General features: G+C 57.8%; 2 protein-coding genes across 5 annotated transcripts; one reads left to right on the top strand and one right to left on the bottom strand.

The window, feature by feature from the left end:
• Nucleotides 1-2,764: 2,764 nt before the first annotated feature.
• TRNP1 (TMF1-regulated nuclear protein 1) lies at nucleotides 2,765-3,499 on the bottom strand. Its single transcript, XM_015297554.3, has one exon. The coding sequence runs from the start codon at nucleotides 3,497-3,499 to the stop codon at nucleotides 2,846-2,848; it is 654 nt and encodes a 217-aa protein (XP_015153040.2). The 3' UTR covers nucleotides 2,765-2,845.
• A 2,716-nt stretch (nucleotides 3,500-6,215) lies between these two features.
• On the top strand, nucleotides 6,216-13,293 carry KDF1 (keratinocyte differentiation factor 1). Of its 4 annotated transcripts, XR_006932069.1 has the most exons (6): nucleotides 6,216-6,246; nucleotides 6,867-7,039; nucleotides 8,807-9,913; nucleotides 10,833-10,907; nucleotides 11,583-12,506; nucleotides 12,718-13,293. XR_006932069.1 is itself a non-coding variant. In XM_015297589.4 (5 exons), the coding sequence occupies exons 3-5, from the start codon at nucleotides 8,818-8,820 to the stop codon at nucleotides 11,663-11,665; spliced, it is 1,254 nt and encodes a 417-aa protein (XP_015153075.1). In that variant the 5' UTR covers nucleotides 6,216-6,246; nucleotides 6,867-7,039; nucleotides 8,807-8,817; the 3' UTR covers nucleotides 11,666-13,293. The 4 variants fall into 4 exon arrangements, 3 of the variants coding, with proteins under 3 accessions (XP_015153075.1, XP_024998906.1, XP_015153076.1); XM_015297589.4 differs by having other exon boundaries at nucleotides 11,583-13,293; XM_025143138.3 differs by having other exon boundaries at nucleotides 6,216-6,378; nucleotides 11,583-13,293.
• Nucleotides 13,294-17,537: the final 4,244 nt, after the last annotated feature.

Raw genomic sequence — 17,537 nt, 5'->3', positions numbered from 1 at the left:
GGGGCAGCAAAATGGGGCAGTGTGAATCTAAAAATGGGATTTGCTGATATTTCTCTGTACGTCCAAACAGGGGGCTGAAGGATGGGGGTGTGATTGCCTTGGGGGGGGGAGATGGAACTTTTTATGGGCTCAAAAAGAGCCCCAAACACCACAAGGTGCCATCCCCACTGCTCCCCACTGCTGGGCCTGCAGGCAGGAAAAAAGAGGCTGAGAACCCAATGTGGTGTCCCCCACAACCCCCCAAATCCTGTGTGTTGGGCTCAGGTGCTCCGAGGGGTCAGCTGGGGATGGAGGGGGGCAATTCCCACCTGACTGCGGTAATTGGGGCTAATTGGCTTTTAAGGGCGTCCAAGATGGAGGGCGGGGAGATGGGGGCGTCCTGGGAGGAAAGGGGCACCAATACAGGCGGGGACCCCGAGGGGACGCTGTGACACCACCCCACATCTCACCTCCCCCTCCCACCTCCTCCTCCTTTCAGCCCCCCATGTCTTAGCACCCCACCCCCCACCAGCCCCATACCTCAATCCCCTGCGTCACGCCCCCCCATCAGCCCCACATCTCCCCCCCCAACCCCCCATAACCCTCCCCCAGCCCCACACTGAGCTCCGTCGGGCTGCAGTGCCCTCTGCTGTCGTCGCTCCGCAGCGGTACCCGCAGCCCCACGCGGGTCCCCTCCCACGGCGCTGCGCCCGACCCGAAGGGACTCGGAGGGGAAAGCAGAGCTGAGCACCCCGCGGTGCGGCCTTTGCCCTACAGAGGGGAGCAAACCGAACCAAAACCGAACCATCGGTCCAAAGGCACCGCAGGAGCACAGCGCGGTGAGGCTGTGACTGCACCGGGAGCGGAGCGCGGGGAGGAATGCGCCGCACCGAAAGGCTTTGAAGGCTTTTATCCCTACTGATTTAATGGGGTGCGTTACTGTTATCATCGTTTGCTTTTTTCCTAAGGTCTCTCCCTGCCGTTCCTGCTCTAATCAGGTCAAAAGCTGATTTGGAAATAATCACCAGAGAGTGTGTATGGGGGGGAGGGGGGGGGACTGACCAAGAGAATTAAGCCCAAGCTGTGCATTTCATACTATTAATTGAAAGCCTGGCAGAGATAACGCATCCCTTCTCCGGGCTGAGCCCCATAAGCTGCTCCAGCAGCAGCCCCTGTCCCTCTGTGGGGTGCGCAGGATTAGGGCTGGGAGCAGCCGGGGGGGATGCAAACGGAGCAGCACGCGGGGAGGAACCCATGCGATAGCACGGGCCGATTGCAGGGCGGGATAGCGGGGCTCGTTTGCTCATCCCTGCTCCGATCACATAAAGGCACGGCTCGGAACGAGCGGAGTATATCAAAGTTTACTTCTGCGTTGCCCCACCGGGCAGGGACGGCACAGCACCCGCGGAGCAAAGCGCACACAACAGACCCGCTGTGTCACACGAAGGTACATTCATGAGTCAGTGGGATCCCCCCCCCCCCGACCCCCGACCCCCACCCCACCCCCCGGCCCCCCAAAACAGGGGGGTTTTGTTCTTTAAATTAAAAAAAAACATCAAAAAGGAAAAGCAAAGCTGTGATCTCCCAGCGGGATTCGCGCAGCCCCTCAGGAAAGCCGCAGCAGAAGGAAGCGCGGTGCATGAAGCAGAAGCCCGGGCTGCAGCTGGCAGCCATCCCAGCGGGATGGGGACGGCGCTGCTGTGCCCCAACCCCGCATCCCAAAGCCGGCTCGGGGCTGGAAGGGCGCGGGGAGGGGGAGGACGGCACTGCGGTCCTGTAGAAGCCTTCTGCTCAGTCCTGAGCTCCATTCCGAGCCTCCTCGGAGCCCGGAGGACGCACCGCGCTGCAGGGTGACATTGGGGTGTCTGAAGGACAATTTGCTCAGCGCGTCCCCACGCTTCCAGTTCTGAGCATCGTCCGCCCGATGGCAACCAGAGCAGTCCCGGCCGTCCTGCTGAGCCCCCCCAGGATCCACATAGGGTCAGCGTCGCAGTAAGGAGCGGTCCTCTTTGCTCCCTGCCCTCCCAGGATGCGCAGCCCGGAGCCCAACCTGGGGCTGTGGGTATGGGGTGGCCCTCAGCCCCCCACGGTTTGTGTGGGGCTGCACTCAGGCTGAAGGTCGGCACTCGCGTCCCGATGTGAGGCTCAGGTGGGGAAGGGGCACAGCCCCATTGCGGCCACTGCTTGCAGAGGGTGCCGACAGCAGGATCCCCTTTATTGCCCCCAGACCCTGTGATCCTCCAGGGAAACCCCCGGCCCTGCAGGGTCCTCCAACCCCACAGAGGTTCCCAGACCTGCTGGGTGCCCCCACCACGCACTCAAGGACCAAAACCCTGCTGTGTCCTTCAAGCATCCCAAACCCCACAGAGCCCCCCAGGGACCCGTTCACCCCCATTCTTCAGGGCACCCCAAGGTTCCAGACCCTGCTAAGTACTCTGGAGCGCCCCAATCCCATTGAGCCCCTTAAGGAACTCCAAGCGTCCCAGCCCCCTCCCCATTAAGCCGCCCTTAAGGACTCCAGACCCCGCTGGATTTCCCCCTCACTCTATGGGCTCCCCCTGACCCCGCAGGGTCCCCCCACCAGAGCAAGCCTCGCTGGACCCCGAAACCCACAGAATCCCCCTAACGCCCCCCCAGCTCACAGCACCCCAACCCATCAGGCACCCTCACGGTCCCCAGACCCCGCTGGGTCCCCCTATGCCGTGCAGCACCCCCAAACCCACAGCGTTCCCGTGACAGCGCTCACCCCTACAGCCCCCAACCCTTCCCCCCCCCCCCCACACCCTCAGCCCCCGCTGGGTCCCCCAACCCACAGCGTTCCCGCGAAGCCCGGAGCAGCGCAGAACTCCCCCCGCCGCCCCTCTTCCTAAGCGGGGCTGCGCGGGGCAGCGGGCAGCCTCCTGCTGGGGGTGTGCACGGAGGAACGCCGCGCTCTCCCCGCCGCCCAGGGCACGCAGCTTCGGAGCGCTCGGGCCGCGGCCAGCAGAGCACCGGGCCGGGGGCGGGGGCGGCGGCGGAGCCCCTTCTGCAGACGCTGCCCCTGCGCCGCCAGCGCCAGCTGAGCCTGAGCCACGCCGCTCCCCAGCCGGCTCAGCGCCTCTGCGCGGGCGGCCAGGCGCAGCTCGGCGTGCCGCAGCGCGCAGTGCACCTGCACCACGCGGCCCTCCAGCTCCGCCGCAGCCCTCCGCCGGCACTCCGCAGCCACCAGGCGCCGCCGCGCCGCCGCCAGCTCCAGCGAGCTGCCGCCGCCTCCTCCTCCTCCTCCTGACGCTGCTGCTCGTCCTGCCGCCGATGCTGCCGCCGCTCCTCCGCCCGCCGCCGTGCCGCTGCTGCTGTCGGAGCGCTCCGGGCGCTGCTCGCCTGCCGGGGTCGGGGCTGCCGCGTCCGCCGTCGCCATGGGGAGGGGACGGGAGGAGGGAGCGCTGCGGTGCGGGTATAGCGGCGGGGCGGGGCGAGGCTGCACGGCGCGGCCCCGGGGGGGCGGCACACACAGCGGGGAGGGGTGGGGCGGTGCCGGCATCGGGGCGGGGAGGGGATGGGGGGGGGTAATGGGGGGTAATGGGAGGGACTGGGTGGGATAGTGGGGGTACTGGGAGGGGATGGGTGGGATATTGGGGGTACTGGGAGGGGATGGGTGGGATATTGGGGGTACTGGGAGGGGTTAGATGGGATACTGGGGGTACTGGGAGGGGATGGGTGGGATATTGGGAGTACTGAGAGGGGTTGATGGGATACTGGGGGGATACGGGGAGGGGATGGATGAGATACTGGGGAGTTCTGGGAGGGACTGGGTGGGATACTGGGGGTACTGGAAGGGGATGGGTGGGATATTGGGGGTACTGGGAGAGGTTGATGGGGTACTGGGGGTCCTGGGAGGGGATGGGTGGGATACTGGGGGTACTGGGAGGAGTTGGATGAGATACTGGAAGGGGATGAGTGGGACACTGAGGGGGGAATAGGAAGGGATGAGTGGGATACTGGGGAGTAGTGGGATAGTATGGGTGGGATACAGGGGAGGTACTGGGAAGGGATGGGTGGGATATTGGGGGTACTGGGAGAAGCTGGTTGGGATACTGGGGGGATACTGGGAGGGGATGGATGACATACTGGTGAGTACTGGAAGGGACTGGGTGGGATACTGGGAGTACTGGGGGTACTGGGAGGAGATGGGTGGTATCCTGGGGGAAAGTGGGAGGAGTTGGATTGGATACTGAAAGGTACTGGGAGGGCTGAATGGGATGCTGGGAGTACTGGGAGGGGAAGAATGGGATGCTGGGGGTACCAGGAGGGGATGGGTAGGATGAGGAGTGGTGGGACGGACTGGGTGGGATACTGGGATGGGACGAATGGGATACTAGGGGTACTGAGAGGGGCTGGGTGGGATACTGGAAGGTATAGGAAGGGGGTGAGTGGAATACTGAAGGTATAGTGGGAGGAGATGTATGGGATGCTGGGGGTACTCGTAGGGGTTGGATGGGATACTGGGGGTACTAGGAAGAGATGGGTAGGATACTGGGGGGGCACTGGGAGGGACTGGGGGGATACTGGGACAGATGAATACTGAGTGGGATACCAAGACAATACTGGGAAGAGCCAGTTGGGATACTGGGAAGATTCTGGGAAGGGGCTGGCTGTGGTACTGGAGATTATTGGGAAGGGTCAGGCAGAATACTGAGGGGATACTGGGGAAGGGTGGGTTAGGATGGGATATGGAAGGATTACTGGGAAGGGTTGGTTCGGATATGGATTACTGGGAGGGATCAGTGAGGATACTGGGAAGGGCTGGCTGGGATACTGGGATTTTGAAGGACTGACTCAAAATCATTACCTGTCTGTTTTTTGTTCTTTGTTGTTTTTTTTTCTATCCACAGGCTAGTACAGGCTGGGAAGAGTGGGACAGGTGGTGCTGTTTGCTGAGCAAATGGGGTGAAGGGACCCCATGGAGGGTGTGGGTCCCCAGTGCAGGGCTGGGGGCTGAGATAGGCCCCAGAGGGACTTGTGTGGCTCTGGTGGGCACAGAGGGGTGAATGGGGTGGGAAGGAGGGGAGTGAGGTGGATGGGGAGGGACAGAGACCTCAGGGATGGGGGTCGTTGAGGACAGGACTCCTGGGGATGGTGATCCATTGGGACAGGGATGGTTTGAGGCTAGGAACTTAGGAATGGGGATTACAGGGACAGGGACCTCGGGGATAGTGAACGTTGAGTGCGAGGGCTGTTTGACACACAGAGCCTTGGAGGCAGGGACCTCAGAGCTGGGGATCTCTGAGGGCAGGGCTGCTTTGGGACAGGGATGCTTTGAGGCGAGGATCCTTGGGGCAAGGAACTTGGGAATGGGGACTTCAGAGATGGGGATCCTTGGGGACAGTAATCCTTGGCAACAGGGGATGAGGGCTGCTCGAGACAGAGACTCTTGGGGACAGGGACCTTGGGGACAAGGGTCCTCAGGGAGAGAGCACAAGTGCTGTTTGAGATACAGACCCTCAGGGACAGGACGTGAGGGCTGTTTGAGATATGGACTCTCAGAGACAGGGATCTTTGGGGACAAGGATCACTGGGGACAGGACATGAGTGCTGCTTGAGATACAGACCCTCAGGGACAGGGACCCACAGTGACAAGGATCCTTGGGGACAGCATGGAAAAAGGGCTGCTTGAGACAGAGACCCCTGGGGCAGAGACCTTCGGGGACAAGGATTCTCAGTAAGAGGGAACAAGCGGTCTGAGATACAGCCTCGTGGGGATGGGGACCTTTGGGGACAAGGATCCTCGGAGCCAGGGGGGTGAGTTCTGTTTGAGACACAGCCTCTCAGGGACAGGGCCCTTTGGGGACAAGGATCTTCGGGGACAGAAGGTGACGAGGGCTGCTCGAGACAGAGACCTCTGGGGACGGGGACCTCGGGGACAGGGGACGAGTTCTGTCTGAGACACAGAGCCTTGGGGACAGCGTCCTACTGGGACAGGGATGCTCAGGGGCAGCAGGGGACGAGGGCTGCTTGAGACAGAGACCCCTGGGGACAGAGACCCCCTGGGGACAGGGGCCGAGCGCTGTCTCAGACGCAGACCCTCGGGGACACGGACCCGGGCTGGAGGGGATGAGCGCCGCGTGAGGCACCGCGCGGTGTCGGCACTCGTTCGGGCGCAGCGCTCCGGTAGGGGCGGGGCGGCACCGCGCTTCGCACTCCCGTGTCCCTCGCGGCGCTCCGTCGCGCGGGTCACGTGGGCTCACCTGGCCCAGGTGGGGCGGGGCCGGCGCCGCTCCCAGCTCGCAGGTAACGCCGGGACCCCGCGCGTCCCCCGCAGCGGCACCGGGAGGAGGGGAGCGGGCGGCGGCTCCTGTCCTGTCCTGTCCTGCCTTGTCCTGCCCTGCACTGCACTGCTCTCCCTGCTCTGCCCGGCCCGGGGTTCGTCCCCTCTCTCCCCGCTCCCGACCCCCGCCCAGGCCCCGCAGCCGCATCCAGGCCTCCTCCAGGTCCGGCCGGCCCCATCGCGGGCTGTGGGGGATCCCCTCAGGGCGCGGGGGCTGCGCCGGGAGCCCCGACCCAACCCTCGTCCTCTCGGGGCCGTCCTACGGGCAGCGGGCTGCGCTCCTCAGCGGCGCCGTGCTGGGCGGGGGGTGTTGGTGGGGCGGGGGCTTTTCCCGTAGCTCGGTGTGGTTGGGGGGGATGGGGGCTGCAGTCCCTCCTGTCCGGCTGAGCCGAGGTTGCACCGCCGTGTCGGTATCAGCCCCTGCAGAGGGAGGTCCCGCTGCTAACGGGATGCTCTGATCCACCCCCCCTCTTCCCCCCCCCCGGGGTTCTCAAAGCGTGGGTGTGGGTGAGCCCGCGGGGCCGAAGCCCCCGTGCGGAGGGCGCTCCCAGCCTCGTGTTTTGCTTTATTGAAACCTTTAAAGGAATCCCCTTCTGCTGAACGATGACGATCTTAGACCCCGGCTAACTGACACAGCACGGGCTGCTCACGGCTCCCTCACTGCTCCTCCCGGGCCGATGGTGGAGTCCTCTGCGAGGATCGTCTCCATTCAAACCGGGCGCCAGTGTGAGAAGAGGGAAAGCTGCCAGCTGCCCCGTGAGTATCAGCTGTGCTGTGGGTTTGAGTGGTGTATGGCTGCGTTAAGCTGCTCTGTCAGCCCCTACGCCAAAGAAACCCTCTGAGTCCATAGGCTGCGTGCTCAGCCCGGCGTGCTGCGGGAACAGAGGGGTGTGCTGTGACACAGAGGGGCTGAGTGCAGCATTTTGGGGCTGGAGGTGTTTGTGGGTGGGGATATCAGCTCTGCGCTGGCAGCTCTGCAGGGCCGGGGTTGTCCTCTTCCAGGCACCAAAGATGCTTTGAAATGTCAGAATGTTATGGATGGTTACGTAAGGGATGGCTGCAGTTCATGTGTTGGATCTCGGGGGAGAGCTGAGTATTAAGGGAAGCATCCCATTAAGCGGTGATTAGATCAGCTCAGATGGGTTTTGTTCGTTGGTAAATTCTGAGCTGAGTTCTGAAAACAGAGAAGCTGAGGAGAGAGAAGGACTGCTGTTCTGAAGGGAAAGCAATGGAGCTCTGCTCGTGCTCTGTCTGGAGAGCTCTGCCTGTTTTGGCACTGGAATTGGGGCTTATATTTAATACGTTGTCCAGGAATGTGCAAAGGAACTCCAGAAACATGTGCTGTGCTTACAGATTGTTATAAGCTAACAGAGCCAAAAGGTTCCTGGAAAGCAGCGATGCAATACAGCTGCCTGGGGAGTGTTTTCTCTGTGCTTCTTTCTAAGGGCAGTGGTACTGTTTCTTTTTGTTTCCCTTTTTCTTCTCTTAATTATCTAATGAGGACAGGTATTTGTGCTTGAGTTGCCCTATAGAAAGTATACAGCAGGGACAGTCCAAAAGCACTTAAGCTATGGCTGGGCTCTCTATTAATTGACCTAATTAGTATTTAGGAGGATCTCTTGGGGGGGTGCTGGGTGAGAAGCTCAGAAGCCAAGGACAACTTAGGCGCCCAGCACAGCCTGGAATAGAAGCAGCAGCAATGAAAGTAGAGAGTGACGGCCTCGACCCGACATCCCTCGCTATGGTGTGTGGTGGCAATGAGAGCAGCTCGCTTTAGGATTCCTGCAGCACAGCTCTGTGCAAACTTTGCTCCCGTGAGATGTGATTTGAGACAGGATCTTCGATCCAGGTGGAGAGGTTGGCTTTCTTAGCGAAGTCCGGGACGTGACACGGCTGTGACTGGCAAAACTCATCAGTGTTAGTAATGCCATCGTTGCTAAATCCCTCTAAATGTGAGTGGTGGCAAATGATCTGGAGTATGAATTGACAGTTGCATAATTGATTGCTTGTCATCTCCTCCTAGGCATAGTATGTTTTGAAATGGGTGAGTGCTGTCAGGTAATCTCAAAGAATGCAAGGCAAAGGGGAAGCTGTTGAAAAGAGGATGCTTTCCCTTTGGAGCCTGCCAGCCAGCTCCACCTGCAGCTGCACTGTGCATTTATTGCTTGGAGGCAGCAGCTCTGCAGCCCGACTTCTGTAGCAGCACGAGGAGAACCTCTTCTGAAAGCCGTGGGGATTTTGGTGCCTTAAGGGGGCCCTTCTATAACACCTCTTTTCTGTTTCAAACATTGAGTGAAAGCAAGCAGGATGGTTTGGTAGTCAGGGGACTCTGAACTGCACAGCAGCCTCCCTCTGTGTGCAGTGAATGTGCACAGCGTGAGTCCTGATGCCAGATGGTTCTGTAAGTACGCTGAATTTGAGATGGAGCCTCTCTGAATTTGGACGTTGGGTCCTTCTTGTGTTACTGGCAGCTCGCTAAGGTGGCACATGCTTGGCTTGACTTGAAACCTCCTTGTTCTTCAGGTGCTTGAGCCATGCTGGGCCGAAAAGCAGGACCCCCCCACAACCTGAACAGCCACCGCCAGAAAAACCAGTCCTACCAGCAGGCTGTGCCCCCGAGGAGCCGACCATCCAAGGAAGCCGAGGTCGGGCTGGAGGTGCTGGGTGGTTTGACTCCTGAAATCAAACAGAGCCGCACCAGAGCCCAGCAGATGCGGGACAGGAAAGGTCGCAAAGCTGACCTCAAAGACTCCAATGGGAGAGAGGCAGAAACGATTACCTTCATCTCTGGTACGGCAGAGGCTCCCGCAAACCAGAGCTTCTGCTGTTCCTCTCTGTCTCATGCCTGGAAAACGTACAAAGCTGTTTTCTGTTGCATAGTGACCTGTGGGGGCTGCTTTCAGGACTGCAGCGTCTGTATCCCCTATCCAGGGCCTGCTGAGACCTCCACCGACGATGGGAAGAATGGAGATTATAACGGGCGGCTGCCAAACAGCCCTGCCAACGTCTCCCCCACCGAGAAGAATGGGAACCAGATCAAAAAGTCCCACATGGGCAGCAGTTTCAGTTACCCGGATGTCAAACTGAAGGGCATTCCTGTCTATCAGAACAGGAGCCTGGGCCACCACGTGGAGTCAGATTCGTGCTTCAAAGAGCTGCTGCCGGAGAAGCCCTTCAGGAACAGCATAGAGAAGCCACCGCTCCCCAGCAGCCACAGGAGTTCAGAGGAGTATTATTCCTTCCACGAGTCTGACCTGGATATCAGCGAGCTGAACGGCTCCATGTCCAGCAGGGAGATCGACGTCCTGATCTTCAAGAAGCTGACAGAGCTCTTCAGCGTCCACCAGATCGATGAGCTGGCCAAGTGCACGTCAGACACTGTCTTCCTGGAGAAGACCAACAAGATCTCGGACCTCATCAATAGCATAACTCAGGACTACAACCTGGATGAGCAGGATGCTGAATGCAGGCTGGTCCGAGGCATCATCCGTATCAGCACTCGGAAAAGCAGGGTCCGGCCCCACATTTCTGTCCCAGCCAGCCAGAGCCATGAGGAAAAGTCCAGCAGAGGCAACGCACCAGACAGTGGGAATGAAACAATGCTGGAGTCCACGGTCATCAGCCAGGACGGTACGTGCAGGTTTCTTGGTGTTGCAGCTTCAGTACAACAGCTGTGTTTTATCACAGCTGTGAGATGTGGTGATGGGGTTGGGTTGAAAACTGATGGCTGTCTTCAGGGTGGGCTGCTTTTCCTGGGGTGTGTCAGTGTGGGTCTTTATGTATTACCAGAGAGTTGTGCTTGTCACCGGTCTTTGCTTTCTTAATGGTATCTTTCGCTGTCAGGGAAGTTTGCACTGAGCAATGGAAGGGCTTATTCTGCTGCTTCCTCTGCACCTCTATGCTAGGCAGAAAGACTGTGAGTCAAACTTAACTGGTATGACCAGACAAGCTGGCTTGTGCCAGAGGATGTCCAGTTACCAAGCTGGCTCTCTTCCCCATGTTCTAGCAGCATTCTTGGCAATACCAACCTTAGACCACCAAGACAGAGTGCCTCATTGGAGCTGAGACTTCCTACAGGGTGGGGTGAGGAGAAGGCAGCAAATAGCCCTGCAAAAGGAGGAGGAAGGGAAGGGAAGAGAAGGGAAGGGCTTTTGCCACAGTGTAGGTGTGCACACTTATTTCAAGGGCACTGTCCTTGTGTGGAGCAGCCTGAATTGAGTGACCTCTAAAACAGGCAGGAAGAGTGTTGTAGAAAGACCTGGAAAAGCTGAGTGTGGGGTCAGGAGACATCCAGAAGTCACAGAGGAGACTGGGTGGCTGCCATGCTTCCCAGCTCAGCAGAGAGGTTGCTGTTGCTTCCTGGTATTTATGGCTCACATTACTAGGACAGTGGTGGGAGCAATCTGAAGAATAAGATGCTACCTCTCCTGCCACCTGAGGGTGGTGCCTTCTGAAGGGGAGCCTCGTGCATTCCCTGACAGGTGTCTTTACTCTTGAGTCATAGCTGCCCGTCCTTTCCTGTCTCAGACCTTCTTGGTTTTTATTCCAGATTTGGCCGTGCAAATATCAGAGGAAACACCAGCAGATGTGCTGGCCAGGAATATGAGGCGGCATAGCAGCGCAGGTAATGTGCCTGGCCAGAGGTCTTTGCTGTGGGGGCACTGCGGGGAGGGGGGGGGGGGAGGTCTGGCAGGAGTGAGCAGAGCACCCTGAGCTCCTCACACTGTGTGTGCCTTCAGTTTTCATCCTTTGCTGAGGTGACAGCTGCCTCTTAGGGTACTGTAAGGTGTTTCCTTCTCTCAGGGGTGAAGGGGGCTCAGAAGGCTGCAAGCTGCCTGGGTTGGTGGGTCCTTCTGAAAGAGAAGGGAACCCACGTGTAGAGCTCTGTCTGTGCACTGCGTTTGCCCCAGGAGCTTCCAGTCTCCAGGTATCTTGACAAAGTCTGGGGCTCTGCCTGGGCTGTGACCACCTAAGGTTGGATCACACGGGAACTGTGCAGAGGGAAGCAGGGGAGAGCAGCTGCCTGTCCCCTGAGCTCTGATCCTCGTGGCATGCATGCTACACTCCAAAGAGCCGCCCAGGGCTAAAAGACAAGTTTTCTCCTGCATAATAACAGATCTCTCCTAGAAGATGGCCACAATGCAGGCAGGGTTGTTCCCTGCCCGTGGGCTTTGTGTGGCTTTCTCCTCCCTCATGATACACAAAGCCTTTTGTGGCAGCTGCTTGACTAACTGCCAGGCACTTGGCTGCTATAGTTCATCATGTCTAATGTCACCATTTCTTCTGTTTCCTCTCCAAGGCTCTCCAACAAGCAGAGATTCCTCTTTCCAGGACACAGAGACTGACTCATCTGGAGCACCTCTGCTTCAGGTGTATTGTTAAGAAAAGGGACCCAAACAGCAGGCAGGCATTGCAAGGCTTTGCTGCAGATTTCTCCTCTTTCCATATGGAGCATATTATGTCACTTTTTCCCCCCAGTCTGCCCACATCCTTTGTTGAAGCCAAAGTTCTCCTACTGTCTGAGTTTCCCTGGGAATGTTTTTTTCCTTTGGACAATATAGAACATTAAGGAAGTGAACTGTGGAGCTAACACGCTTGGGAGGTGGAATGTGTGCCCAGGGAGGAGAAGATGAACAAGGAAGTACTCGATGATTTTATTCCCAATCTACACGTTCAGTTCAGCAATCTCAGTGACCCAACTCCTTCCCTGCTTTGAGAATGTGCTGTACATTTCTTGCTTGCTGGCATTGCAGAAGTTAACCTGGGGAGGGGATTATCAGATGGTGTCTGTGTTAGTGACAGTGCTGAGGCAAAGGCCAGGCAGCTGCTCTCCAAGGACCCAGACCTCTGTGTAAAGAGCCTGGGTTGGTGGTCCCAGAAATACAAGTCCTTTACCCGTGGCGTTGCAGATCTGCCTTCATCCTGCAGCCCTTAGTGTCATATCCCATTGCCTCACAAGGAGAAGGTTCAGCTAATGTGGTTTGTTTCAACTTTGGCCTCTTGGCCCCTCTCCCAAGATAGTGCCAGCTGCAGGGAGGCGATACCTGAACTGCTGCCCTCCTCATCTCCCAGCTACTGCCAGCCCAATGTAAGCGGCACGCATTGACCTGTGGCTTGCATGCCAGTCTGCTCTCCTCACTCACCACCAAGCCCTGTGCATTTCCCCATCGTGCTTGTTGTCAGGCTGGCTGCTGGGGCAGCCCTGGCACATGGGTTACGGCAGGTACGTGAGACAATCCCTTCATTTTTAGTGTTTTTTCTAATGAAAGGTTGGGCTGTTTGACTGCTCTGCCAGGAAATCCCCTCAGAGTGTCTTACTTTGAACAAATGCCTTCCTCAGAGAGCATCTCCAAAGGGCCTGGGAGGAGCTGCTTGATCCTACATAACCCTGTGAGTGCTCAGCACCTTCTCTTTCCTTTGCTCTTCTTTCACAGCCACGTACAGCTGTGGCACTGCTACCCCAAGGGCACAGAGCCAGATGACCTTGAGGGCTGCAGCAGGAGGAAGCTGTATCTCGCTGGTGTTGCCACTTGGTTGTTTATCAGAAAGTAAACACGTGAGGCCATGGGACTTGTTGATACCTTCAGGTGCCCTTGGACACGACTAGAAAATGTTCGGTTGGATTTCCCATCAGTAGAATCAAACACGCCCACTGGTTCCTGGGGAGGGGGAAACCAAAGTAGGTCCCATGCTTTGGTGTGGACCATGTTTGTGTGCCTTAACTAAGCTGAAATGTGCCTTAATTGAACTGAAACGTGCCTTGAGTTCATAGCCTGTGATTACTCTCCCAAAGGTTGGGTAGGGGGGAGAGGATTAAATTCTTTATGTAAGCAGTCAAACTTATTTAAGTGGCCAAAGCCCTTTGAAATGTACAGTCCAAGTCCCTGCCAGAGCCTGTTCTTGTAAACTGCTTGCATTTCCCAGCGTGATTTCATGAATCATGGACATCACTGAGACCACACCTTGAGACACTGACTGAGATATTGGCAATAAAGGGGTCTGAGACATTGGTTTGGCGTCCCCTCCCAGTGTTGTCATCAGTGCTGGCTGTGAAAAAGCCTCTCTATGCAAAGAAGAGGCGTGAAGCAAGGACAGCGTGGGGCTCGGATGGGCTGTGTTTGGTGACCTCCTTCAGAATGCCACACGGACCCGCTCGGCTTCCTGCTCCTGAGTGGATGTGCCCACACCTCCTGGGCCAAGTTGCCTTACACCCGTGCACAGGGGCAGCAGCGTGGCTCATGCAGCTCTGTGTGCTTTGTGGCGGAGCTGTGGAGGTGAGGGGTGAGAATGAACTTGCAAAGAGCTGCCAGCTGCTACTGCAGGTGCAGTGGCACTTCTTTCTGTTCAGTCTGCGTATTGTGGGTGAATGCGTATGGATCGAGCTTGCAAAACACACCCCAGAAGCCAAGTCACCAAGTGGAACACTATCCATCTGCTGGACCCTGCAGCTGTAGTGTCTTAGGGGATTCATCTCCATTCCTCACCCGTAACATGATTCAGTCTATTTTTTTTTTAATATAAAGCAGGAGATTGCTCTTTACCTGTGCTGTCTTTTGTGTTCCTGCTTGCATTGCTTCTGGGGGAGGCTGCTCTGCCTTCCCAGCAGTGTGCACGGCAGTGGTTCTGTGCGTGGGGGAGAGGGGGGTGTTCTGAGGGCTGAATGCAGGGCTGGTGCATAGAGCATAGCGAGGGGGGTTGCAGGTGGAGGACCCTCTGGGGAAACACAGCCTTTCCCCAGGGGGTGATGCTGGAACTGAGCTGTGGGAAAACTGAGCCTGGAGGGAGTTTCCACAGTTCCCTGGGGCGTGAATGCTTCTTGCTGGAACGTGCCACGAGTGCCAGCTCTGTGTTGGTACACGAGGATTGCAGTTCAACCTGACCACCCTTGGTCAGCAGGCAGCATCTCATGCAAGGGATGTGTTTCTTGGAATGGCTTTAAGCCCATGAATGGGTACATGCTGCCTTCTCTCAGCTGGAAACGGTCTGCCAGAGCGGAGCTGCTGTGCCTGCAGCACTCAGAGCGGCCTATTGCTGCCCCAGGGCAATGCAGCCAAGGCTGCCTGCAGCAGGACGTGGCCGTGTCACTGCTGTCACTGCCATCCCCACCTGCTCCCGAGCTGCCCTGCTAGTTCCTCCTGCAAGCCCAGGCCATGTTTCTTTGCCCTCCCAATGCCCTTTCTATGAGTTCCTGCAGCGCTCTTCCTGAAAGAGATCAGCCTTCCTCCTACATGAATCTGGGCAGGGGACGGCATAGGGTGTCTGTTCTGATGTGCATCCCAGCTCCTGCTTCCCCTGAGGATCCGGGGAGGAATCGTGGCTCTGTCTGCTGCGTATGCACAACGGAGGATCTCATCCCCAACCCAGCAGCATTGTTCAGACCACTGCTGTGAGACCACTGCCATTTCTGGGAAGATTTTACAACTCTGCATGTAAAACGATGCACTCGCAGCTTCTGCATCCCTGCTGTAAACTCTGCTCAGTAACCTGCTTTGCAGCACGAGCTTGCTGCATCGATCCGGGTTTGCTCTCAGCTGCACAGGGAACCGTCCCGCTGCTATTTTCTGTCTGCTGAAGGTCGTGTTTGCTGTTGACCAAACAGGCCGAGTTGTTAATGTAATGTTTTTTTGCTCCGAGCGTTAACACCGAGCAATCTGACACAGCGGGCACTGCGGATGTATGACAGCCTTTCACCCCAATGGAGGTGCATGGACACTTCCTTCTGGGAGTGTGACTCAGCACTGCTGTTCTCCTGAAGGCTGTGATGTTGTTGGGTTCAGCTGTGCCAGGAGAGTCCACAGGCACTGCCGTGTGCGTGTCCTACAGCAGGGATGGGATTTCAGCACAGCTTACAGGTTGGAAAGCAGACACTCTTCAGCCCAACTTTGCAGCCTGGTCCTTCGTGGCAGAGCAGTGGTGGCTTTCCTTCCAAGCAAGCAGTGATGAGACAGATCTGCTGCCTCTGTTTCCTTCCTTGGGGTTCCCAAAGCAGCCTGGGCCTGTTCCTGAGCAATCTGAGCAGCAATCGTCATTAAAAACAGCTACACCAAGAGCTGCTGTTGGGAAAAAAAAGAGAGACCAGGAGACACTTTTGGCACAGGAAAGCCCGTGTGCGTTTAGCATTTTGCTTTTAAAAAGTGGGAGGAGGATTTGGCTCTTCTTTGGGACCGGGACCACCTCGCTGAGTCCCACAGCACTGCTGGAGCAGTCCCCACATGTCAGCCCTTCTGCCCCACTCCAAGCCATGGGTGAAGGGTGCAGGCCGTGCCCCCCCAGCCCGGCTGTTGCTTCGTGGGGGTTTTCCCCAAAGCAGAGCAGGACCTCAGCTGCAGCTCCGGTGGGTGGCAGCACTGACACGGCTTCTGCAGGTGTGACACGGGTGTGACATGCGAGGGGACCTTCGGTGGCCGCCAGCACACCTCCTCCAGGACGTGGGCATTTGCTGGGAACGAGGAGATAGAAATATTTGTTGGGTCTGGTCCCCGATGTCCTTTGTCAGTTATTTTCCTGCAGAGGTCACAGCTGGGAGCTGCAGTCCGGACTGACGGCTCAGACAGAGGTTTGTGTTCTTTAAGCCACTTCTGCTGTCAGACCAGAGCTGTCCTGCCCGGCAGTTGGCTCCAAAGGAAAACACTTTTGGGAGCCAAAGGGTGTTGGGTTCAGCTCAGCCCGTGTGGCTGCTGGGTGCCATGCAGGGGACAAGGCCAGCAGGAGAAACACCTTCTGTTCCGCTGGCTGCAAGGGTTGAAGTCCAGGGGCAGTTCACAAACACAGCGCGGGGCCTTCACCCGCCAGCAGTTCAGAGCAGAGCTGGGGCTGCTTCTCCCAGCGCCGTCTGTGTTTCCTTTGTGTGTCCAAAAGAAAGGCAAATGGCACCGTTTCCCTCTCCCCCCTCCCCTCCCCAGGTCTCAAATTCCCCAACAGCTTATTCTGGGGTTGCTGCTACCGACTGTTCTTGGCGCTGTTTGCTCTTAGCTGCTCCCCTGCTTGCCTCCTGCCATGACACTGAGCAGTGCCAGCCACAGTTGGAGCACTCGGGAGTTCCCCAGTTGTGGTTATACCAGCCACTGCTGCGGGCTCATACCAGCAGAGACCCTGCAGGAGCTGAGGGCAGAGATGCCGGGTATGGTAACAAAACGCAGCCCCACATGGTGACTGCAACCCATCCGGGTGCACCTGGGATGCCAGGTGTGAGTTAGTGGGGTGAGGAGGTGCTGGGGAAGTAAGGAGGGTTGGGCTCAGTGGTGGTTATGAGCAGTCCCCAGGGCCTGCCCGTGCTTGCTCTGCAGGAGGGGCCAGCAGCAGGTAGGGAGCCCAACCCCATCTGCTCACCCTCAGCTCTGGTAACAGCCTCACTGCTCTGCAATGGAACATGGGGGTTCCAGAACAGCACTTCAGCCCCCCCAAGCTCACCCACCCCCCAGTATTTCAGAGCAGGGTATGCTCACAGTACAGCTACACAATACCCTCTGCTGTGTTCCAGTGCCACCTAAAGGAAACGAGCACAGGGTTAGCTGCAGAGCAGACCAGAAGGACCCAGAGCAGAGCAGACACAGCCCGACAGGTGGTAACGAGGGCAGGCTGCAGGCAGCTACCCCACATCCTCCTCACTTTCCCACAAGGTCACTGCTGAACTGGGTGGGTGCTGCTTTTTGAACCTGAGGGCCTATAAAACTGGGAGAATGAATGCGCACAGTGTCCTGCTATTCAAAAAATAAAACCCGGTAAGCCAGGTGCAAGGCCAGGCTGGACTTTGCCCAAGCAGGATTTTCCACCGTTTGTGCCCACTCCCTCTGGCAGGAGGCAGAAATACTTCGTAGTGGCAGAGACAACAACCCCAGCAGCAGGATTCTGGGGTAGCCTCTGAAGGGCAGACAGGAACAGTGGCTTTTGTCACACTTTCCTCTTATGCTTGTCATAAAGCAGACCTGGGGCAAGGGTGGCTTCCTCAGTGCAGTCACGCGCTGCTACGTAGAGAATGGGGAGCCTGAAGCCATGAGCCATGGTCAAGCCAAGTGCTTACAACTGTCAGCACTCCTGAGCAAGATGCAGCTCCAGCTGTCTCTCCTGAGCTGGGGAGCAAAAGTTAGGAGTGAGGAGCCTGAGAGGACCCAAGCAGCTGCAGAGCAGAAGCCCCAGCCCTCAGCAGGCAGTCACCCCTCCCTGGGCACCTTTGTGTCCCCTCCCAGCTCACATCCAAACTGCACAGCCCCTCCGAAGCCCTTCTGCAGCAGGAACCACACGCTCTACCCACAGA

This window comes from Gallus gallus, chromosome 23, assembly GCF_016699485.2.
Source record: "Gallus gallus isolate bGalGal1 chromosome 23, bGalGal1.mat.broiler.GRCg7b, whole genome shotgun sequence".
In the NCBI taxonomy this organism is placed as follows: Eukaryota; Metazoa; Chordata; class Aves; order Galliformes; family Phasianidae; genus Gallus; species Gallus gallus.
Note: the sequence above shows the minus strand (reverse complement) of the source record. Positions and strands in the feature narration are given on the sequence as shown.

Bases quoted from the DNA above. Each gene is read 5' to 3' on its own strand.
- TRNP1 (XM_015297554.3), bottom strand. From the start codon at position 3,499: ATGCCGGCACCGCCCCACCCCTCCCCGCTGTGTGTGCCGCCCCCCCGG.
- KDF1 (XM_015297589.4), top strand. From the start codon at position 8,818: ATGCTGGGCCGAAAAGCAGGACCCCCCCACAACCTGAACAGCCACCGC. The intron at 9,914-10,832 runs GTACGTGCAGGT...TTTTTATTCCAG, and splicing joins CACGGTCATCAGCCAGGACG to ATTTGGCCGTGCAAATATCA. The intron at 10,908-11,582 runs GTAATGTGCCTG...TTCCTCTCCAAG, and splicing joins GAGGCGGCATAGCAGCGCAG to GCTCTCCAACAAGCAGAGAT.